We start from the raw sequence: 25,311 nt of genomic DNA on the forward strand, positions 1-25,311 counted from the left end.
CACAGAGTAGAGTTGCAAATGAGTTAAGTCGAGTTCAATCTAACTTGAGCTCGACTGGATTAAATTTTTATTAGCTCGACACGACTATTTACCTACATACTCGACTTAAAAATTTGAATTAAAATTAAATAAATAATATATATTATTTATTATCAGGCTCGACAAGCCATCAAACAAATATTATATGAGCATGACTCGAACTCGGTCAAAGTACTGAGCGGCTCGCGAGCAAGTTTGACTTATTTACTGCCCTAACCTCGAAACTTAAAACTTAAACCGGGGTAGATGTAGCCAGACCTTCATTGTGAATCCACCACCCGCAGGGGTTCAATCCCGTTCGCCCATCAATAAATAGACTATTTGTTATGGGAACACAAAACTGATATTTTATAAGGTTTGAATGGTCTAGAAAATGATAAATGAAAATCACTTTGAAGTCAAGTCTAAGAATGAAATCCTTACCATGTGGTTGTCCTATTATGCCCTAATATCTAACTCCATCCGTGACTAATTAAAATTTTACTAAACAAATTAGTACATCCGTGACTATTAGTTAATTACTAAATACGTTTTTTTTAGATAAATTTAAATGCAGATATTGGATATTTAGATACATCATCTTAGTACATCTTAAAAAATATTCATTATCTTATCCTAAATAGATCACTTATTTTTTTATATCAAAATTTTATATATAACGGTTGGATAGTCCAAATAAAGAGGAAGAGATTGATAATGATCAAGTAACATAAAAGCCCAAAAGTCAAGAACACAACAATGGCAAGAAAAGTTAACCAGATCTCATTTTATCATTTAAAAACTCAATCTTTATATTCATGTTTTGATATGTATTGATGATTCAGCTAATAGTGTCTAAAATCAACATGCATCTTTAGTAATACTATACATGCATCCTTAGTAATATTTCAAGAATCAACAGCTCTGAAGATGGTCAAAACAGAGAGGAAGAGATTGATAACGTCCAAATAGAGGGACACAGATGCCCATATGTATTCATCGTACGAGAATCGTTTGATCAGATTGTCTGTGTCGTATATGATATACCCACAAAATATTATCGAAGCCAAACACCCGTAAATCATCACCGAGATCTTCCCCAAGGGAAACAACAACTGCATGAAACACTCACAAAAATCAAAATCAAGATCAAGATCATGTCAACTTATTGTTCTTCTAGATTGCTAAGTTACTTACCTGAATGAAGGCGAAGATCATGAGTACAAAAATGGCGCCAAACAAGAAAGGCCCCAAGAAATTGAAATCATGCCCTTTTTTAGCAGCCCAGAAAGTGTACAGTGTCAAACTCACCACCACAGCCGTAGTCAATATCACCGATTCCAATATTACCTTTCCTATATATAATAACATCAAATTTCAGTTTCAATTTCAATTGCATATATTTATATGAACATAAAACTACTGCTTAATAATTACCGCTGGTGAAAGCACAGGTTAATCCGACTGAAAACCCAAGACTGACAGTGAAAATGGCTAAAAGGAAGTAATTCCATGGATGTCTTTCACTATAATAATGCAACGGGCATAAAACTGAAACAAGAATCAAACAAGAATTAGAAGAAATCTACAATGGTTTTAATTTAATTAGAAATGAAAACATGTTATACCAATGAAGGGGATGATGATGAGGATGATATAGAGGGCTAATCCAGCAGGGGTAGTGGAGAAGAAGACGGCGATTGGGTGGACGGTAACGACAATCGCAGCGACAGCAACGGTGATTAACAATTGGATGGTCAAGATGGAGTAAATCTTTCGAATAAAACCCCATCGGAGTTCTGGACTTTCCAACATTGTCGGATACAACGGCCGGCCAACTCCCGTTTCCACGTCATCTTTCCAGAACGCCGTCTGCCACATCTGGTGATAAACCCTAAAACCCCTCAAATGAATATTAACTAGGATTGAAGATGGAGTGTAGATAAGAACTGGAATTGAAAACCCTTTAAAGGGATGAATCGAATCTTAAGAAGAAGAAGAAGAAGATAGACATTTCTAGAATCCTGGATTGCTCGCCGGTGAAGAATTACCGTTACTTTTCCGATGTTCCAGAGACATCCGGTTTCTTCTTAAATAAAAAAAAAATTAATTGTACCCTCTAACTTAAATTGTTTTCATTTATCATCTTTAACTTTGTAATTAAAACAATTCATCCCTAGAACTATAAAATGAAAACGTTTTCTATTTATTATGGATATAATTTGAATATGATAATATGTATTAAGATTTTGATCTAGAAAATAAATAATCAAATTCAATACTTCAATACCAAAAGCATATCACATTTTCATGAAGAACTTGCTTGATGTTGGGTCTCTATGATTTTTTTTATATTTAAAATTTACAAAAATAAATAAATATATTTTAATTAATAAATTAAATAATTAAAATTAAAATTAATTGTGACAAAGACACTTTGAGATGAACTGTCAAGAGAAACTAGAATGATCTCTTTTTTCACACTAAAAATAAAAACAATCAATAATTTAAAATAGCAGAGCTAATTTTGTTACTATTATAATTTTTCCATTTTTTCCTAAATATGAATGTGAAATTTGTTAACTCATTTATATTTTTATATTATTGGTGTAATTATTGTTTAAATTATATTCGGAATACAATGATCGTATAAATGAAATTTATTTTTCAAAATGTTTGAATAGTTGCATAAAAGTTTAGACTGAAACGACTAATATTACATATATCTATTTTTTTTTTATAATAATCTCGATTATTTTCTGATAGACTATTTGATTAGAAAAAATTGTCAAACGTTCAATAATCGTAATCTCCTGTGTATACATTTGATTTATAATGATATTATTATGACGTTTTCTTATATTCGTTCAGAAAAGTTTATAGATTCAATCGGAAAGCTAATCGAGATTCTCGAGAATTGAGAACTTGATAATCAGTTGATATGTTTGTGTTTTTGTTTTTATTTTCATATTACTTTTACTTGATTTTCATTTTATTTTATTTTTTTATCTCCTATTATGTTTGTGTATTTGTATACATTTACAAACACATATACTTTTATGTTTCTTTTAAATTTATATATCAATTTTTGTTAATTATTTAATCACTTAATTTAACAAATTAAATATTAAAATATTTGTACTTTTTTTTTTATAAAATTTAAATATAAAAGTCATTAAAATAATTCAATCAATTAAAAATTTAAATAACTTCTTTTTAATATTAAACAATATTTAAATAAAAAATCCTAAATAACTCAGCATCAAACAAGTTAAAAAGTCTGCAAACTTTTCTAAACAAACTTCTTATGCTGATGTTTATAATATTATATTTAAGTTTTATTATCATAATATATTTTATAGTTTTATTTAGTTCATAAATTATAAATTTTACTCATTAAAATAGAAGAGGAAGAGTTTTGTTTAAAAAGACTAAAAAATTTAAGTTGTTTGAGTTCATATTGAGTTTTACATTTTAATGAATCACTAATTTTCTATAATACAAATAATAATAAAATATAGACACTAGGATAAAGCAATGTCCTAGGGACCTCCATCTTATACCCCAAAAGAATTTGAAAAAAACAAATACCTTAACGAGATTTAAATATAAATTTCTTATAAATTATATATTATATAACTTAACCAACTAAACTAAACTACTTGAATTATTAATAATTTTAATATTATATAAAATAAAAAAAATAACGCCTGACCATTGTGTTAACTAAAAAAAAGTAATTAAAACATTTTTTCTTATATAAATCATATTAAATGAATATTCGCTTTTTCCTTTTAATTTGATATATACATTATTATGTAAACCAGCAAGCAAGGCATATTATATCTTTCTAGTGAAGTTATTTCTATTACTTGACTTAAATGAAAATCACATTTACCCAATTAAATAATAATAATAAAATCTGATGTGTAGAGTATTTTGATAGTTTATTTATTTATTATTTTTTTTAAATGATTGAAAAGTAAATTTGAAAGTGTTCGTTACATATTATATGGCGTAATTTGATTGTTTGAAAAAATAACAATTTTTTTTCACACTTTTATTATCTTTAAAGCTGGTGACATGTCATTCCTTTTCTTCGATTTCCCTTTCACTATAAATTACTTTTTTTTTCATATTTAAAAAAAAATCCATTTATATTAAAAAAAACTTTTAAATACAATGAAAAAAATGCATGAAAAAAAAAACTCATTATGTTTGTAAATTCTAAACAAAACGATTAACTCTCCAACAAACCCTACTAACTTTTCTTACCGAATCTCATAAAACGTAATAATAATAGCATTATAAATGATACGAATCAAACGATTACAATAATTGAAAGTTTCAGGATTTTTTTCGAACTAGATACACCCAACAATCATTTGAATTATATTCGAAAATGAATGCAATACTACTCCATACAAACTCCAAATACTATTCACCGTTTACAATATTTTGACGCGTCGATTTCAAATGTATTGTATATATCCTTAACAACTTTAATGATATATATACTTTTAACCTTTTTAAAAATATATTTTTACTCTTAACCTGATAAAAAGGAAATTATTAAACCATCAAGGGCGCCCACGCCGTAATTATTGATATAGAGAAATGGGCGGAAACGATAGCAACGTGGCGAGCTGGGGTTGCATACTAAAATAATAAATAAATAAATAATATTATGCTGAACCTCAACTGAAACCCACCCCCCAGCTCTCTTTCTCTCTCTACCGTACCGGAGCTAAAGCAAAAAGGAAATTCTGGGGTTTCACATGTATCCATCTCACTGATCTATGTAAATCCGGCGATAATCTCACAATTCCGGCCGGAATCTTCTTCCATGGCGTCTCAAGAGACCGTTCTCCGTTCACCTCTCGACAAACCCCTCCATCAGCTCACTGAAGAAGATATTTCTCAGCTCACTCGCGAAGATTGCCGCCGTTACCTCAAAGCCAAAGGTTCTCTCACTCTTTTCATGTTCAAACACCTGTGTTATAGCTCTACCTCACTTCCATGTCCAATAATTTAACACTTCCGTACAGGAATGCGGCGTCCTTCTTGGAACAAATCGCAGGCGATCCAGCAGGTCATCTCTCTTAAGACACTTCTCGAATCCACGCCGGATTCCGATGCTGCCGGCGCCGCTCGGAAGAAGCTCCATATTGTGAGTTTCAATTATCTTTCATTCTTTTCTTAACCCGAAAATATTCATAACACAAATACACAAAAGCACTGATTTTTTTATATTATCCCCTTAAAAGAATGATTATGGACTATTCCTATCACTTTCATACTTTGTTTCAATAATTGATTAATATATTTATATAATATATATATAATAAACATGGAATTGATTTGCCAAGTAGGCCCCAAGAGCAGCAAGTGGGAATACTCCATCAAGTCCTTCGTCGGCCGAAGAAACTGTACCTTACCGGGGAAAGGATTCTGAAAAATCCGATCATATTCCAGACGATGTATTGACCGGTCATGTAGCTACCTCTGACATTAATGTTTCAACCCCTCCCAGGTTGTTTCTTAGCACCAATACATTGACATTTTATTGCAAACACAAATGATTTTGCTTCAACTTTTAGGATTTTTGAAAGTTTAACAAAAGATATCTTCCCCTCCTTTACCCATTGTTGTTTCCTGGGTACTTTTCTTTTTGCATGCTGGATACAATCTATGATGGAGGTTTTGGGGGATTCAAGTTGTTTGCCTAGGCAACTAGGCTGCAGCTGAATCAGTTGTTCCTTTCCTACGTACTCTGAGATCATATATTATATAAGTTTATATGGTTTGTGCGAGATGTGTTGACTCTGGCTCCATAATAATTCATACCAAGTTACCAAAGGTAGCCATTTTTCTTATTTCTTCATGTCGGACCGTGCGTGTATTAATCCTGCATTTAAGGGGACAAGCTTTGTGTAGTGTAATAATCAAACGTTAACTGAAGGTCATTTGGTGTAATGGTGCAGAGTGATGTCAATGCACATTCAGTCTGCTTCACTTGTTGAATGTTTGTTTTATAATTAGGTTTAGGGGCAACATGATTGGCTTTTGATGAAAATGCCAAAGCTTTTTACATTTGAGGTGTATCTGGTGAGACATGATTATCGCTCATTGGACCAGGCATTTAGATTTCAGTAGGATGAAATTGATTTCACCCATATGCATATGGTGGACAATTACTTTTAGGTGACATTATTAGTGGATAATTAATGTAGTGGTAGGTTGGTAGTCCGTTGCTAAAACATGATGTTTCATCCACAAAAATAGAAGTTCCTTAGTGGCTTCATTCTCTGTGGATCCAATGGACCCTACAATAAAAAAAAATCTGCATGCATAACAAACTATATATTTCTGCAACAAAATATTGTAAAAAGAGGAAATGCTCGCTTATGCTAGAGAAATTGACAACTTATTGCGTCATTCTGCTTTTAAGTTTCTTTGACCTTAGTTGAGATTCTCATGGTTTCTTGCGGTCTACATTCTGTCCATTTTGCATGTTTATGCCATGTATCTCTTTAGTTAGGTATCGTCTTTACTTTTATGAGATATAACACCACATTCTTTCACCAATTGATCTTTGAACTGAAGTTCTAAAAAATGGTTCTAGAACATCAGATGTGCCAAACGTGCCAGCTGGACAATTGACAATTTTCTATTGTGGAAAGGTGAATGTGTATGATGATGTGCCAGCTGACAAGGTATTATCATTATGGGTGGATGTTTGAAACTAAAAGATATAATTGTCAGTATGTCTAACATGAGCAATACTTTAGGCACGGTTGCTGATGCAGCTTGCTGCAAGTCCGCCACATTTACCTTTCGAAGGACCTTTTGATGGTGCAGCCACTAGACAACAAGCTTTGCCGGGCATTTTACAAGTCTCTAGTGTCAAATCTGGAGTTGATGCTCCTGTTCCAACCTGGATATCAAGTAACCCTCAACTTTAATCTGTGCCATTTTCTTGTTTCGTTCTCATGCATGAATAGGAATTTTAGCAGAGAATTTATCAAGGGAATTATTTTTGAGAAATTTTATTAATATGTTGCTTGTGGTATACCTGAAAAGTCTTATTTGCATTATTGGAAAAAAATGCTTTTTATGCTTACCTGCCAACATGGTTGCATGGGAGCATTAGTGAAATGAGAATTGTAAAACAATGGTTGCTACTAATTTGCCAGCAAGTTTCACTCACATGTGACTTGGTTGGGTTTCACAGTGAATTTCGCTGACAACTCTCGGTTGCACAGAGAGGAAAGTGAGATGAATTTGGATGACAACCTTGGTAAGCATGTTCAATTTAGCTTTAGTGGGACTAATTACTTCTGTGAAACTTTTCTGGAATATTATCTTGTTTATCTTTCCCACAACATATTTTTTTCCCCTTGATTGCAGTACTTATATTGCATTTCTTGAGGTCTCTAACTGATTGAAGTAACTTAGGCCTTGTTTTATGAAGGGTTATTTGGATTTGATCTAAATAACCCCTTATCCCATCATCACTTCATCAACTAAAATAGTAAAATACATTTACTATATTTTTATAACATTTTAAAATATTGAATACAAAATATATTTTAGTCATTTAACTCAAATACACACTTTTTTCATCAAACAAGGTTTATACTTTCTTTCCAAAAATTAGGTTTATTTAAAGAAAACATTAACAAGCTTTAGTCAAAAGTCCTTCATCGTTGTCAAAATGGACAGCTTAGTAAACTGGTATTCAGCAAAGTATATATTCGCTTTATCACGCTTCATTTGCGAGAGCTCTAATTGAACCCTCTTTGATTCAAATTCCTTCTCAGTGTTGGAAGTCATATTCTAAGAATATTCTGAACCTTATACCATTTCTAGGTTGCCCTGTGATTTATGGACATCATTGCATACTTAATTGTTTAAGCCTTTCTACGTCCTGTAGAGGGATTAAATCTTTTTCCTTTTTCAGCTTTTGTCTTGTCTTTTCCAACCCATGAAGTGTTTTGTTCCTTTCATCTTTTTAAAGAGGTCAATTTTCCATTGAAACGAAAAGGAACGCAAGAAGCATTCAATCATTACAAAGAGGAGAATGGGGAAGGGAAAGAAACCAGAATGGGAAAGAAAAACAAGAACACAAAAGGGTTAGATGGGAAAGGGAATAAAACCAAAACAGGGAAGAAAATCATTAACACAAAAATGTTACATGTCAATAAGATAAAAAAATTCTCATCCGTACAAATCCCCTTTTCCGATTGAAGTGAAAGCGTGAAGCATAAAACATTTTATTCTTTCGACGCCGTAACTTTTTCCTTAGAAAGTTCTTCTATTATTTTCTTTCCAAATTGTTCACCACGTGATGAGAGAGATAGGCTTCCAGGCATCGACAAAGTTATGCATAAATTGTCTTTTTGCATTCTCTCATCTACGACATTGTCAAAGTGAATAGGTTTTCATCCTTAATGAAATTATGATCTTCAGAAACCTTAATTGTATAATTCTTCCGTTTCCATAATTCCATTACAATCATGTACAAGCCCTTACATTACATTCAAACCCATTCAATGTAGCTCAAGTGGTAAGAGTCTTAAAGTAAGATGCTGAGGTTTCAAGTTCTATTCTCACTGTAAGCAGCTTGATTGACATGAGGTTCTGATAGAAGGGGAAAATGTTAGGGCTAATGAATCAGAGGAAGGACTAAAGCCTTTGGTTGAAGTGTCACGGTATGAACACCCAGCGGTTAGGAATATATGGCGGTTACTAATAGAATAGTAGTTGTTATGTTGTAGTTAAGAAAGAAATAAGTCAAATACTTTTTTAAAGATTCTCTTTTTCCTAAATGTAGTTTTTTTATTCCTCATCTCAATATAATTCTCAACCCTAGCAGTTTGGTTTGCTCTTCTCATTGGGACAAATTGCTAGCGCCTCCTCCAGGGATTTTCCCTAGTCTCAATAAACAAGTTCTTATATTCACAATTCAGTCAATATTTGTTTAATACTTTTGCTTATTTATGAACAACAAAGTTGTTGGATGCAAGCTATCTGGTTCTGCAGGACTAAACTGGTTATTTCCAACTGCATTCCTTGAGTTTAACTTAAATTAACTGTAATTTCCATCTTTGACCATAAAATATATTTGAATTCATTCAGTTCTGGAGATGTTATCAGTATAATAGATGTCTAATATTCAATTGAAGTATTTTTATCAATTAGAAATGTGAAGCTTAATGATACTGTGTTTTGGCTTCCTTCTTGCTCATTGATCCTTTTTTTTGACATTTTAGGAGCTGAAGGTTCTGCAAGTAGAAAACTATCTGTGCAAAGATATCTTGAAAAACGCAAGGACAGGTATCCTAAATGTTTGAACTTTTCTCTCTTTGACAAGCTTAAGAGCCTTTGAAGGGAACATTTTGCTTCTCTTTTTGCTTCTGACATCTGTGTTAGGTGAAGGTTCAAGAGCAAGAGAAAGATAGCTCCCTCTTCATCTGGTGCTAGTATGGATGTTTACTTGAACCACCAAACGGGATACCAGAGCCCCAGTTATCATGCAATCAGGAGCAACACATGCTCCCCAACTCAAATCAGATCACAGGACATGCCTGAATTCTGTGAGAACAGTGCAATAAAGGATCCCAAGTTTTCACCTGCTTCAAATGATAAAGGTAAACAAAATATTCTCTTGTTTTTCTTTTTCAATTGCCATTTTCTTATCACTTTTCTAGATTAAATTGGTAAATTTGTTTAAAATGCTTGCATGCCTCAGAAAGTTGAGCAATTGATGTGCCAAAAATATGTGAAGTGTGTTTTCGCCATGAACAAAACACCATTTGACTTAATTGATTATTGCTGCTTTGTTCGACAATGTTCAATATATTTGGTAGCCTCGACGTCTGTGTAGACTCGGGGCTTGTTTGATGTGGCTTATTTAGGATTTAATCCAGATAAACCAGTATACATCATCCATCACTTCTTCCGTTAAACCGTCTACTAAAATACCAAAATATTAACCAAGTCTGCTTTCTAAGCATATGGTTGTTGGTTCAAAAAAGTTATTAGCCCATAAGGATAGTTTAGCCATTTTACCCAAACAAACGCTTTTGAACAAGGTTTTATTTGAATTTTATTTTATTTTATGGAAAAGACACAAGATAAAATATATTCCTTTGTTGTTCCTTCTGCTTTTTCTATACATCTTCCAACATATACATATCAGTTCTACATGAGTTGGAATCCCAATTTCAGATCTTGGTTAGTAGTGTATTCTTGTCAGCTTCCCAATTTGATCTAAACTATTCTAATAATGCCAAAGCTATTGTTTTGTATAAGCTGTCACCCAAGTGCCCTTTTTCATATACAAATTATACATGTAAATTTGGACAACCAGATTTTTGTTGTATTCGGAATTCATGCCTAATCCTATAATAATTGCTCCCTACTGCGTTTTGAGTTTAATTACTTGTTACTCGTATTAAGAACTAAATTTGTTTTTCCTCCACCGTAGGTACCAACTCGAGGATGATGAGAAACAACCTGTAATTGCTACAACCCCACCATCTGTAACCTAACTTCGAGAATACTAATATTGCCTTGCGTTAGTGGCTAGTATTCCACATTCAAAGAGTCTACCATTCTGGAATTGGTAACACTTTATTTAAGCCTTGGAACATTATTATTATTATTATGTCTGTAGTGAATACTTTTAGGTCTATGGAAAGTTGAGCCATTTTGAGAAGATCAGATTATCAAGGAAACCATTATTATTATTATTATATTTTAGCTGAAATTTAAATGAATCTCTTGTAAGTGAAGCAAAGCAAAAAAATAATGACAGATTAGGGAGACTAAAATGGTGAGTTTTGCTTCCATTAGGTGGGAAATGGGCCATGACCAAAGGTTGTAACTTTAAGAGTGGAGTTTGACAAATGTTTGGTTGTTAGCTTCTTATTTATTTTTGAAAAAATCCATAGAAAATAGTATAAATAATATATATTGTATTATTATTATGTTGAAAAAGAAGGTGGATCTAAAGAAGCAAAGTAGTTAAAACTGTTCATCAAAATAATTAAAATGATTTGGCAATTGGCAATGTCATTGGCTGTCTCTTCTCTTATAAATTCTTAATGCCAGACATACACACATGTTCATATACAATTGAGCTGACTCATATACAGATCTGTGAAACACTTCTATTTTAAAATATATATTTTCATTTATTATCATTATAATTAATTTGAAGAATGTACATAAATACATAAGAGGCCAGGTGTATTTTGAATGAATATAATTTTAATGCAAATTCAACATACACCTTCAATTAAGGTTTTTTTTTCAATGAGAATTATACATTAAATTTTAATGTAGTAAGCAGATCATGATATACTTTAATATCTAGTTTTAGCTGAATCCCATTAATAGGGGGAATAAAGAAATGGATGTGGTGATTTATGAATGATGATGAATGAATGGATGGATGTGGTTTGTCCAAATTCCCATGTTAAACCCTAATTTAATGAATTTCTTTTTGGTGGGTAGTCTCATCCATTATATTAATTACCAATTTAATTTCTTTCTTTATTTCTCTCCCTTTCTAACATTCACTTACTTCCATGTTGTTTATTAAATCAATCCATTATGTTTGGAATTCAAATTCTGTTTTTTTTTTTTTTTTTAATTTAGTTTCTTTTATAAAACAAATTAAGTTCTCACTTCAACTTGAACATAAAAATGAAATTATCAAAATCATAAATTTTTAATACTTTTCTCCTTCTACCCTTTCTAACAATAAAAATGGAAGTGACGTTGAATTTGTTTTTGCTAACATAAATTGATTTTAATTGTGATTTTTGTTTTTATTTATAAAGTTAGAATTTTATAGGAGGAGAATTAAAACCAAACAAACAAATCCTTAAAAAACAAAAATAGTAATATTACACTACTACATGGCCACTTTATGGCTATCTATTTATGGGCTCCATTTCAAATTAACAATAAAACCAAAGGTTGTATTAGTAATTTTGTAACAAGGGTTTTGAAATGTGATTGGATTGATAGAATCTCGATTAGGTTGTTAATAAATATATTTAATTAAAATTGTTGTTTGTTTGTGATGGGTATTCCCAACAAAGAGAGAAAAGAATAGTACAGAGAAGTTTGCAACGGAAAGGAAAGGGGGAAGAAGAAGGCAAGGCAGTAGTAGTAGTGCGGGGAGGGAGAAAGCGAAAAGAAAGAAAGAAGGGTAAAAAAAAGTTTCCCTTTTTCAACAAGACCAGAAGAAACGCATCACTGCAAATTCTCTCCTCTTCTTCCTCCTCCTCCTTGGATTCCCCTTTTACTTTCATCCCCCTCTCTCTCTCTCTCTTCTAAGAGAAACAGCTGCTGCAGTAACAGCCTACTTTACCCAGATTTCGAAATTTGAAATTCCAAGACAGCAGCAGGCGTGTAAATTTAGTGGGTTTTTGTTCATACTTCTCTACTTTGTTCGGATTAACTCAATTCTGCCACGAATAAGGTTAGTGAAATCACTTTGCTGCATCTTTTTTTCTTTTGTTATGGGGAGATTCGGTGGTTTAATGATGGGTTTTTGTGTTTTTGGCAGAGATCATAAGCCAATTTTGGTGGGTCTTTTACCATATTCAGTGGGCTTTTCGTCTTATTTTTGCTGAGAATTTAACTTTCCCACGTCTCTGGATTTTAGCCCAAAAATTGGTTGGTGCTTGCTAGGGTTTGTGAAAAATCTTCCTTGATCCCGTAAAGGGTGTTGTTTGTTTGAATCTGAAAATTAGTCCTTGAGTGTTTCTTTGTGGAAAGATGCAATATTTCTTCATCTTTTAATATATATATTTGTTCGTGTGTGTGTTTGTGTGTGTGGGTTTGACTTGATTTGGTTGGGGTTAATAATCCCCCATCTGGTTATAGTGGAGATCTGGGAGCTGTTTAATGTCTTATGCTCTATGAGGGCTTTCTTTCCATCAGAATCTTGTAAAGAAGCTCATGTAAAAGCTTTCAATCCACAAGCATGGCTACAAGTTGAAAGAGGAAAACTTTCAAAATGTTCAACCCAATCATCATCATCTTCAATGTAAGTCATAATATTGATAATGTCTTCCATTTTTGTTTCTTTTAAGTGAGATGGGTTTGTGTCTTCTTCTTCAGAGAATCATTCATCAAGGTCCCTGACCCCCCGATTCTCCCCTTCTTTAAACCGGTTGATTATGTTGAAATCTTAGCTCAAATACATGAAGAGCTCGAGTCTTGTCCTCCAAATGCAAAATCAAATCTTTATCTCTTGCAATACCAAGTTTTTAAGGGTCTTGGGGAATTCAAGCTTATGAGGAGAAGCCTACGCTCGGCTTGGACTAAATCGAGCACTGTTCATGAAAAACTAGTCTTTGGTGCTTGGTTGAAGTATGAAAAACAGGGCGAAGAGCTTGTTTCAGATCTCCTCTCTGCTTTTGGCAAAACTTCCCATGAATACGGGCCTTTAGACATTGCTTCCGAGATGCCAACCGATGTAAGTATGTTCTCTTCTGATTCTGTCGAACTGAGTTTGGATCGGTTATCGAAAACAGTTTCATTTCGAATTGGGGATGAGAAGATAGAGTGTGATAGGCAGAGAATAGCTGACCTTTCGGCTCCTTTTAGTGCAATGCTTAATGGGTGTTTCATAGAATCTCAACTAGACGACATCAATTTGTCAGAAAATAATATCTCCCCTCTCGGTATGAAGGTAGTATGTGAATTCAGCCTGACAGGCGAGTTAAGAGACGTTCCTTCATCTCTTCTATTAGAAATTCTGGCTTTTTCGAACAAATTTTGCTGTGAACGGCTTAAAGATGCGTGTGATCGTAAGCTAGGTTATTCGATAAACTCCAGAGAGGATGCTATTGATCTAATGGAATATGCACTTCAAGAGGATTACCCAGTTGTTGCCGCCTCATGCTTACAAATGTTTCTACAAGAACTTCCTGATTCCCTCAACGATGAACGAATTATTCACCTACTCGGAAACGCTAACCAGCAGAGCCGATCTATCATGGCTGGCTCTGCCTCGTTCGCACTGTACTCCCTTTTAAGCGAAGTTGCAGTAAATTTGGATCCTCGATCAGATAAAGTTGTTGCTTTCCTGGAAAGAATGTTGGAATCGGCCGAAACTAACTGCCAAAAGCAATTGGCTCATCATCAATTGGGTTGTGCTAGATTTTTGAGGAAAGAATACGATGAAGCAGAGGAACAATTCAATAACGGTTTGAGTTTAGGCCATGTTTACTCGATCATCGGTTTGGCAAGAATTTGTAACATAAACGGCCAAAAGCTTTCTGCATACCAAAAACTTAGATCCGTGATTTCTTCGGGCTGCCCGCTTGGTTGGATGTATCAAGAAAGATCGTTGTATTGCGATGGCGATCAGAAATGGGCAGATCTCGAGACTGCAACCGAGCTTGACCCCACGTTAATTTATCCTTATATGTATCGGGCATTGTTGTTGATGAAGAAACAAAACATCGAGGCTTCACTTAAGGAAGTCAACCGTGTCCTTGGCTTCAAACTTGCATTGGAATGTTTAGAACTCCGATTTTGTTTCTATCTTGCTCTCGAGAACTATGAAGCCGCTCTTTGCGATATTCAAGTGATGTCCACACTCTCCCCAGATTATAGGATGTTTGAAGGGAGGGTTGCGGCATCCCAACTTCGTACTCTTGTCCGAGAACATGTTACAAATTGGACAACCGCCGATTGTTGGCTGCAGTTGTATGATAAGTGGTCATCGGTTGATGATATCGGATCCCTTTCTGTAATTTACCAGATGCTTGAATCCGATGCAGCTAAGGGAGTCCTCTATTTCAGACAATCTTTGCTTCTCTTAAGGTATGTATCATTCTGGTTTGTATCCATATCTAGATGAGAAATCATCAATGTGTTTCCAAACGTGATCTCATCTGGACCCACGTTCGGCTGAGATAGAAAAAAAGTGTTTTCAAATAAAGTTATGGACGGTTTCTAAAGTGTTTCCGAATGGGCTCAAATAACTTATTATATATGTGAATGATTAATTTTATGGTCAGACTGAACTGTCCAGAAGCAGCCATGAGAAGTCTACAATTGGCTCGAGAACACGCTTCAACAGATTACGAGCGATTGGTTTACGAGGGATGGATCTTATATGACACAGGACACTGCGAGGAAGGGTTACAAAAAGCAGAGGAGTCTATTCTTCTTAAAAGGTCATTTGAGGCATTCTTCCTCAAGGCGTATGCATTAGCAGACTCTAGTCAAGACCCGTCTTGTTCTTTGTCGGTTATATCGCTCCTTGAAGATGCATTGAAGTGCCCGTCTGACCGACTTCGCAAGGGTCAGGTTTGTTCTTCGTTGAACCCTTCCTTCCCATCTATACATACCTTTTAAGAACTGCTGCATTCAAGGGAATAAACCTTTTGCATGATATAGAGTCAATTGTGTGTGAATATTGGGATTTATTTCTTTTTAAGATTACTCATTTTCGGGCATAGTGTCGTTAATGACAAGTGTTGGGTTCGGACTATTCGCTAACTTCTCATATTCTTCAACTATTACATTTGGCCCCATTTGGAACCACTAAAATTTTGAATCATTCTCTAGACACTCAGTTTAGTTCTCAAACATAATCTCATCCAGATATGTTATTCAATCCGGAATTTTTGTATTTAGGTGTTTCCATCTATGCCCTTTCACGTAGCTTAAGAATGACTTGTTGATGTTGAAGTTTAAATTGCCAAATGCCTTTACTTTATTATTACCTAACAGAGTAAGAGCTTGTTTGATGTAGTTTTTTGTTTTGATATAATTGATGAAAAAGTGGATTAGGGGTTATTTGGGTTAAACTGATAAAAGTAATGGGATCTTAGTTGATGAGTTGAATGATTAGATTGATGATGAGACTGGCCCTAACTAAGATTTCAAGGGTATTATAGCATACATGGACTGTAAAGTTGTTATCTTGATTTTAAATTGATTTGTGGGTGAACAAGTGATAAGGAATGACGACTGAATTATGACGAAGATTAGACAAGAAAAAGATGGGATGGGGAAGAAGTTGTAAAAAAGAGATCTTTGGGGAAAGACTCTATTTGTTCATTTTGAAGGCAAATGATTGACAACTTGAATTGGGCAGGCTTTGAACAATCTTGGAAGTGTATATGTTGACTGTGGGAATCTAGACCAAGCAGCAGATTGCTACATGAACGCTCTTGCAATAAAGCACACCCGAGCCCACCAAGGCCTTGCTCGGGTCCATTTCCTAAGGCATGATAAAGCTGCAGCATACAAGGAAATGTCAGAGCTTATAGACAAGGCTCAGAACAACGCTTCTGCTTATGAGAAGAGGTCGGAATATGGTGAACGCGAACATGCAAAGTCCGACCTGGAAATGGTTACACGCTTGGATCCATTCCGCGTTTACCCCTACAGATACCGCGCTGCAGGTTGGTTGGACAGTTTTCTTTTTCTTACAGTTATTTTTTAAAGAAAACATCAAATTTTCAATCCTTTTGTTTTGTTTTGTTTTGATGGTCGGTTGGTTTGGGGGTGACAGTGTTGATGGACAATCTGAAGGAGAAGGAAGCCATAGCGGAATTATCAAGGGCAATTGCCTTTAAAGCGGACCTTCACCTTCTACACTTAAGGGCAGCATTCCACGAGCATATTGGTGATGTGATGGGGGCTTTACGAGATTGTAGGGCTGCCCTCTCGGTGGACCCCAATCATCAAGAAATGCTTGAGCTCCATAGCCGAGTTCACAGTCAAGAGCCATGACCAGGATTGAACAAGAACAGCACCAAGTCAAGTCAAAAGTAAAGAAATATGTGTACTTAAAAAATGGTTTGTTTTGGTTTCAATTCTATGTAATATGCTTACTATAAATTTTTGTCAATATAATTATTAATACTCGCAAATTATTTGTTGCTCAAGTTAAGGTCATCAGGATTTGGCTCGTTGTTGTTACTCGCAAAGAAACACTGTTGTATGATTTGAAAAATCATTATTAAGGCTCAAATGTTTATTTTTTTCCTTTTAATATGGAGGGGCTTTACTAATGAGATTTTGATAGCTTCACACACAAACAAAACCAATTGTAGTTGTAAATTGTTAAATCTCTCTTTTAACTTATGTTCATCCTGAAAATTGACACATACCCTTCACTTGCAAGGGACACATTTGGTAAATATTAAAAAAACACTTCACATTTACTTATATTAAGATAAAATTACATACTAAGAAAAAATGTCTTTATTATTAATTGATCCATTATTATAATACTTCATGTGCCATTGGAGTAACCATTTGAGCACATGATCATCCAACAAACATCTACTTGCTCTAAAATTGTAAGCAGAAAAGTAGAAAACATGATATGATGAGCATGATACAAAGAAAAAAGATTAATTTGAAAATATGATTGCTTGCATGGTACATAATTAAGAAATTATAAGATTGGGGATTGCACCCTTTTCAAATAATATATATATCACTAATTCTCTTTTCTAGTCTAGCGGGAATCAGATATTCTCAACCTTTTTGAGATGTCTTGGGTTCGAGTTCGAGCCTGTCTGATGATTAAGTGTGTTTACGAAATTATTTGTTTAATTCCTTATGGTCACATTTTTTTTTTAATATATGACCGGTGATCATATCCACAATCAAGCTAGTAATAATTAACTTCCTTAAATTACAAAATATATTTAACTAAAAGTTGTTAATTTGTGTAAGTTAGTGGGTTATTATTTCAGATTTATTCAAGAATACATTAAGTAAATTCAACACTATATACTTTAAGAACAAACTCAACATTTAAGTAAAATTAAAAAAAAAAAAATAATTATTCATAATTTTAATATATGTATATACAAAAAGAAATATAAAAAATATATACATTTATAATGTTTGTCAAATTAAATGACAATATCATGATTTATTTTAAAATATTATCATGAAAACAATGCGTTATTCTGATTTACTACTAAGCTATATAAATCAGTCTTCATAATTTATATAACAAACAAAAATTAAACTATAAATTATGATGATAAAAAAATAATACGACTCCTAATTTGTATATAGGCTCCAATTATTAATTAGTTTTCTTTATAATATGATGATGAATAAGTGATTGAGTCTAATTGAATAAAATATTTTGACTTTTTGGTTGATAATTTAAATTATATTATTATTAAATAATATGTAATTGAATATTAATTATTAATTATTTATAAATTATAAAAAAAATGCAATGATTGATTAATTTAAAATAAACAATACACAGGATAAATGTATGTTATAATATCAAATATTAAAATAAATAAATGAGATAAATTTATTAAGCATATTAAATTTTAACTATTCAAATAACTTGAAAAATATGAAATTTAGATTAATATTTAATTAAGCCTATATAGTACCTAATAAACTAGCTTCACTATATTGACTTATTACCAGTGGAGAAGTTTGTTTATTTGAGTTTTTAATTTATTAAAATAATTTTTTAATTTAACATTTAATAAATCCTATACTAGCAAACCAGAGCAATTTAATAATTTATTATTTATTATTCTCAAATCCAAAATCAAATGAATGGTATCATAATATATTTTTTAGGTCCAAAATTATAAGCTAAAGGTTTTTAATATTATATTAATTAACTTTTTATACTATTCAAAATATCCTCAGTTTTTAACTATATTGAATAAGCATAAATAGGCTTATTTGATTTTTTTGTTACAAGAGAATGATATTTCACTCATGAGATCTGGACTAGTCAACTCAATCATAATATTGAAGGATGAGACTTTTCTAAAAAAATTCCGAATTTCGAAAAGAGTTGAAAATGATGTAACATTAAAGCGTAATAAAGAATAAGCCATAATCGATCTTATTTATCCTAATAATTTAGTTACCAAAAAATAAGATATGCAATTAAAGCTCTTTTGATAGACTATCAGTGAAAACATTAAGTGTTAAAGAGTTGTTTGTCAAAGATATCTTAGTCTAAATTTTATTAAAAGAGTAACCAACTACTTAGAGAATATATAAAAATAAAGTATTCTCGAACATAATAATTCTATAATTTCAAACATAATATAATTCTACTTTCAAATCACAATGCACTCAAATCACTATCACTACATTAATTGACATTGTTTAATTTTTTTTAAACTTGTGTGTTTATATTAATGTAGACAATAATATAGTCTTGTCATATTATTTTTAAGACTAAAACAACTAAGCAAAAAATATATAGGAATGAAGTATCCTCAATTGTTGTGATAGATTTAATATGAATATATGGAATATGAGGTTTTTGTCTAAAATTTAATGTTTATAGTACCTATTTATTAGATGCGTTTAACAAATTAAGTAAGATTGTTTTTTTGGTGGAACTAATAGATATAACCGAAGCAGATTTCTTTTAGATATAATATATGTGTTTAACAAATTAAGTAAGATTGTTTTTTTTCCCTAGAAATAATGGATATAATCGAAGCTGATTGATTATTTATTAAGTTCTTCTCTCTGCAATAATTACTATTGTATTATGAATCTGGTGTTGCACTTAATTCAAACAAATTGTAACCAGTACAGTGGCCACTATTCTTTAAAATATTAGGTTATAGTAAAAGAAAAAATTAAAAAATAAATGAACTTACCAAGTGAGAAATCAAATTTGTTTGAGCTTCAAGAATTTACGTACATTTCGCAAAATTGAAATTGTATTATCTACTCCGCAAAAACAATACAACAATAGTACATACTACATACATGGTTTTGATTTAGTATACAAAAACGCTAATTGTAACATGAAATTAAAAGATCGCTCAGAAAAAAGAATAAAACATACTTAGATTTTTACTTTTAGATTAACAATTATCTCTATGTATTGTTTTCGGAATCCACCATCTTCCTTGATGCTGTAGACTTAGAGAAATGGAGAAAAAAAATTAAGACTCCACTTTTAATTGCGAAAAATAATAAACACAACTTAAGCATTGCTCTCGGTATAAATAACTAAATCAATAAAACTTTTAAATCATGAATTTTAATATTAAACACATTATTTTTCCTCTTAGATCACGAGTTTTGAATTTTAAACGCCTTAAATGATTAGATCATTAGAACTCTTATATCACTATTTTTTAATGTTAAACCATTATTTTTTCTCATGTTCCTTGCAAGATCAAATTCATTTGTCTCCACACCAGGCCTGCAATTGGCGATTGAAATAATCGAAAACTAAGTATTAATTAAACGATAAAATGTGTGTTTATCAAACTTTATTTTATTTAATTAGTTTAAAATATACAAATTAAAAACTCAATATCGGATGAGATATTAAATTAGTTTGATAATCATTTTAAATATATTATTATATATTCAATAATACATGATAATTATTTTAAATATATGATTATATATTCAATAATATATATATATTATTGAATATATAATCATATATTTAAAATAATTATCATGTATTATTGAATATATAAGTCTTGATTGAATATTAATGATATAGTATATTTTAGGAATTTAGCTTAATTTCTAATTAAATGGTTAGATTATAATATTCATCAAACACACATTAGTTATCAGTCAAATTAAAATAGTTATTTTTAAATATATTCATCAAACACATATTAATATTAGACTATAATTGGCATTCTTAAAAACAAATTAAATATAATAATAATAATAATAATAATAATAATAATATGAATTTAGATTATAAAAAGTTAGATCTATATAAATTTAGATAAATAATAATAATGAGTATTTCCTAAAAAGATTCTGAACATATAAATTAGAAATATTTCATATTGTTTTGGAAATAGTTAATATATATATATATATATATATATATATATATATATATATATATATATATATATATATTTCTTTGAGAACAACATAATGCAGAACAACATGGAAATCGACATGACGAACAAAAAGAAGAAAACAATGGGAAAACAGAAGATTGAGATGAAGAAGATAGAGAAGTTGAATTACCGTCAAGTCACGTTTTCCAAACGCAGGGCAGGCCTATTCAAGAAGGCGACCGAACTCTGCGTCCTAACCGGCGCTAATGTGTTGGCTCTCGTCACCTCGCCGGGCAACCGCACATTCACCTTCAGTAGCCAACCCAACCCCGAAGACCTTCTTCGCCCTGAAAACCGGACTGATGGTCTAATTCAGAGAAATCAGGTTTTACAGAAGCGGGAGTATTTGAACGATCGGTATGAGAAATTGGTGGCGGCGCTTGAGGAGGAGAAGAAGATAGGAGAGAGGCTGAGGACCGAGGAAGGTAGCCGGAGAACATTGTGGTGGGAAGAGAAAGTGGATTTGGAGAAGATGGGTGGTGAGGAATTGGAGTACTATATGATGGCATTGGAGAGGATGAAGAACAATGTGGAGAATATTTTGATGGAGAAGGAGAAGAAGGGTGTGTTTTGTGTCCCTGATTCGTCGATGATGAATATTCCTGATGTTACCCATTATAACAATATTTGATACTACTTAATTAATTACTAGTCTAAATTTATATTTTAATTTTGGTCATCTCTAACGATAAGTTAATTGTCAATAGTTTCGTACCGGTAATTTTGTTAATCTAATATATATTTTAGTCATAATTCATTATTAGTAATGTGGAAAGTGTTTTGAGTTTAAGTGAGAGTCATCACTGTGGGGTGTCATGCTACCAGGGGTAGAGCCAAGTACAAGTCGGTTCGGGCTGTAACCCGGGTAGCCCTAAATATTCTGTATGCATTTATCGTCGTTATTGATTATTTTCCGTCGCTAAAAGGCACTAATGACAGTAAACTTAATTTATTTTGTTTGTTTATTTGATATTATTATAAAACTAGCCTGGATAGATTTTTTTGTTAAAAAATTTAACCGGATAGGTTTCAAATCCTGGTTCCGCCCCTGCATGCTACTCTCCTTAAAATAAAATAAATAAATAAATAAAAATAATAATATACTTTAATTAATGATTTTGGATATATATGAAATAACCATATCTTATGATTATGGAAACTGTAATTAACCAGAAATATTTTAGGAGATTGAGATACATAGAGACATTTAATTGTATGTATTGGCAAACATGTATTCTAATTGAGGCGAAAACATGTCAACTACTGGTCAAAACTAATAAAAATTGCCCAAAGGAGACAATTGCCCAAACTAGACAATTCATATATGAAATCGCAGGTAAGATTATAATTGTCATTTTTACTTACTATTAAAGATTAGATTACCATCCACATAGTGAATAAAATCTATAGTTTTTGGACTTTATGGTTCATCCAAATCTTATTCAAGTCTTGAAGGTGCAGCGATAGATTTTTGGACTTTACGGTTCATCCAAATCTTATTAAGTCTTGAAGGTGCAGCCATTTTTAGTCCATTAATGGCACACATGAAGTTACTTTTTACAAACATATGTTTTGTTTAACCAACCAATCTTCTTAAGATTTGGATGTGTAATAATTATATATCAGGAATTTCCTTATTTTGAACCTCCCATCTAGGGACAATAACGGGTTCGGAGTGGGAAATGTGTTTACCATCCATGTCTCGTTTTTGTTTTGGGAATTTTTTAAATCATCCTCGCTCCGTTTAGTTTTGCAGAATTCCCGCGGAGCATCTTTTATAAAATATTTTTTAAGAAAATAATAAAAAATTATACAATAAAATTGTATAAACGAGTTTTTTTAATATAATATATATTTAATATATTAAACTTTTACATCATCATCAAAAAAAATATATTTATAACTCTTATAAAATATAATAAATAAATAAATATATTGGTGATTTTATATATTTAATTGTGTTTATAGTGTTTGTATCAGAATCTGGATGTGATCGGGGCGGGGCACACAAATACCATCCCGCTCTATTCTCGTCCAATTTCGGAGAAAAATTATTTCAAACGAATTTCGATTCAATTACTGAGAAACGGTTTTAAATTTTCATTCTTAGCCCCTCTTTTCTACTTATGATTAAATTTTTATAAAAAAATAACTTGTTCTGCTGGTTTGATGAATGAGTTATTGGATAAAGTTTAGTTATTTTTTCAAATAACCCTTGTTGGATGGAATTGATAAAAAATATTAGGTTATACCCTATTATACTAAGGATGGTAATTTGAAATTGTCCCGCGAAAACCGAACCAAATTACCCTGTTTAGAACGACTTTTTCTCGAAACGGAACGGAAATAGGGCGGGAATGGTATTTGTGTCCCCATCCCGTTCCGATTTCACCCCGATTCTGCTCCAAACACTATAAACATAATTAAATATATTAAATGACTAATATATTTATTCACTATATTTTATAAGAATAGTAAAATTGTTTTTTTATAATAATATAAAATTTTAATATATTACCATATATATTATATTAAAAAAATTTGTTTATATAATTTTATTGTATAATGTTTATTTATTTATTTTTAAAAAAATTATTAACGATGTCCCGCGAAATTCTTCGAAACCGAAAAAAACTGAACGAGACGGGAATGGTATTAAAAAAATCCCCGAAATTAAAACGGGACGAAGATGATAAATACATTCTCGGTTCTTAACAGTCCCATTGTCATTTTATACTGTACTCTCTTCTCTCTTCTCTCTCATATATATATATATTATAATTATTAATATTTTTTTAAATGAAATAATTTAATTTATATTAAATTAAATTTTAAAATATAATAAAATAAATATTAAAAAATTATAAATATGTTAATATTAATTTTTATTAATACATAAATACAAAATTTATAAATCACTGCTATTATAATTAAATATTATATAAAATAATATAGTATATTATAATTTTATTTATATTGTGTATATATTTTTATTTAATATAATTAATATAAAAATTTTACATGAAATAAATTTTATAAGATAATAATCAAAAATCAAACAAATTTATTAGAATATTTATTTAGAATAATTGTTTAAAGTTAGTTTATACCAACAAAAAATAAATAATCTTTTTTATAAATATTTAATTTAAATGAGAATATATTTATAAATCAATTAATATTTTTTATTTAAATATATTTAACTTTATTTTTAGTATAATTATTTATTTAAACTATTTAAAATTTAAATGTTATATTAGGTTATAATTTTATTTATATTTTGAATTTATTTATATTTAATATAATTTTTAAAAATGAAATAAGTTATTAATTTATTTTATATGAAAATAAATTTTATAATGTAATCAAATAAATATAAGATATATATTAATATTATTTTTTAATAATATAAAATAAAATATTTAAGTAAAGAATAATTTTAATATTTTAATTAATAAAATAATTAATTTAATTTGTAATAAGATAGTTAAGTTTTGAAATAAAACTCCAAAGATTAAACAACCATATGTATATATATTATATCAAATAAAAACTAAAATCACTCTTATATTTTTATTTTCATGATTATAATAAAATAATAATTTTTATATAATATCATTTATCACACACTATTAAAAATAACTCAACCGAAGTAAAATAACATTTTATTTGACAATATTAACTTTAATAAACAAGTATTAATATAAAAAAATATTAATTTAAACAAAAAATATTGAAAATGTAATATTTTTTTTCTAAATATAATATTTATATATTTTAATTAATAATTTAAATAGTATAATTCAAAATTCGGTGATTGAAGAATGATAATTATTTGAAAATAATCTCACGTAACAAAAATTTTTTTTAACAAAATCAAACAAATTTTAATTTTAGTGGACTAAAATATATTAATATTAAAAGAAATATATGAATAGAAAATGATATATTATTATATTCCGCAAGTCTCGCGCTCTTATACATTTGATTTTTGAACCATCGAAACAAGAGACGACTATAAATATTAAATATTATTAAATCGTTTTCACACATTACATGGGACCCACCAAATTATTCTTTAATTCTTTGGACTCATTCCAAAACTACCTGCGTTCACAAAGGAACGAGATTTTTTAATATGAAATACATTTTATAATTGGGAAAAATAACAAATTAGCCTTTGTACTATCTTAATTGGAGCATATCAACCCACGAACTTAATGAATACAGAACAGGTCTAAGGTCTAGAGAAGACAGTATTGTGAAGGAATGCAAGCGGAGTATTTTTCAATTAAAAAACTAGCAGACTTGTTTAATATTTTATAAAATATATTTTTTTAAACTTAAAAATTAATAATTATAATACAATATTAGTTGTCCCATAAAGTTCTTTCTTGTA

General features: G+C 30.8%; 4 protein-coding genes across 6 annotated transcripts; 3 read left to right on the top strand and 1 right to left on the bottom strand.

Moving 5' to 3' along the window:
* Positions 1-878: 878 nt before the first annotated feature.
* On the bottom strand, positions 879-1,950 carry LOC124931767 (protein LIFEGUARD 2). Its single transcript, XM_047472319.1, has 4 exons — positions 1,647-1,950; positions 1,456-1,569; positions 1,216-1,373; positions 879-1,133 (listed from the first exon to the last, which is right to left on the bottom strand). The coding sequence occupies exons 1-4, from the start codon at positions 1,897-1,899 to the stop codon at positions 927-929; spliced, it is 732 nt and encodes a 243-aa protein (XP_047328275.1). The 5' UTR covers positions 1,900-1,950; the 3' UTR covers positions 879-926.
* Positions 1,951-4,714: 2,764 nt separating this feature from the next.
* Positions 4,715-10,776, top strand: LOC124932515 (protein TIFY 4B-like). Of its 3 annotated transcripts, XM_047473161.1 has the most exons (9): positions 4,719-4,982; positions 5,067-5,188; positions 5,391-5,551; positions 6,644-6,734; positions 6,810-6,966; positions 7,253-7,318; positions 9,294-9,357; positions 9,460-9,671; positions 10,511-10,776. In XM_047473161.1, exons 1-9 carry the CDS (start codon positions 4,865-4,867, stop codon positions 10,543-10,545), a joined length of 1,026 nt encoding a protein of 341 aa, XP_047329117.1. In that variant the 5' UTR covers positions 4,719-4,864; the 3' UTR covers positions 10,546-10,776. The 3 variants fall into 3 exon arrangements, with proteins under 3 accessions (XP_047329119.1, XP_047329118.1, XP_047329117.1); XM_047473163.1 differs by lacking the exon at positions 10,511-10,776 and having other exon boundaries at positions 4,715-4,982; positions 9,454-9,596; XM_047473162.1 differs by lacking the exon at positions 7,253-7,318 and having other exon boundaries at positions 4,716-4,982.
* A 1,381-nt stretch (positions 10,777-12,157) lies between these two features.
* Positions 12,158-16,952, top strand: LOC124932506 (ETO1-like protein 1). Its single transcript, XM_047473151.1, has 6 exons — positions 12,158-12,517; positions 12,605-13,087; positions 13,162-14,874; positions 15,072-15,363; positions 16,157-16,466; positions 16,577-16,952. Exons 2-6 carry the CDS (start codon positions 12,960-12,962, stop codon positions 16,795-16,797), a joined length of 2,664 nt encoding a protein of 887 aa, XP_047329107.1. The 5' UTR covers positions 12,158-12,517; positions 12,605-12,959; the 3' UTR covers positions 16,798-16,952.
* Positions 16,953-20,946: 3,994 nt separating this feature from the next.
* LOC124929736 (agamous-like MADS-box protein AGL61) lies at positions 20,947-21,543 on the top strand. The gene has a single exon (XM_047470130.1). The coding sequence runs from the start codon at positions 20,947-20,949 to the stop codon at positions 21,541-21,543; it is 597 nt and encodes a 198-aa protein (XP_047326086.1).
* The last annotated feature ends 3,768 nt before the right edge of the window (positions 21,544-25,311 follow it).

The sequence above is a fragment of the Impatiens glandulifera genome, chromosome 3 (genome assembly GCF_907164915.1).
Source record: "Impatiens glandulifera chromosome 3, dImpGla2.1, whole genome shotgun sequence".
NCBI lineage: Eukaryota > Viridiplantae > Streptophyta > Magnoliopsida > Ericales > Balsaminaceae > Impatiens > Impatiens glandulifera.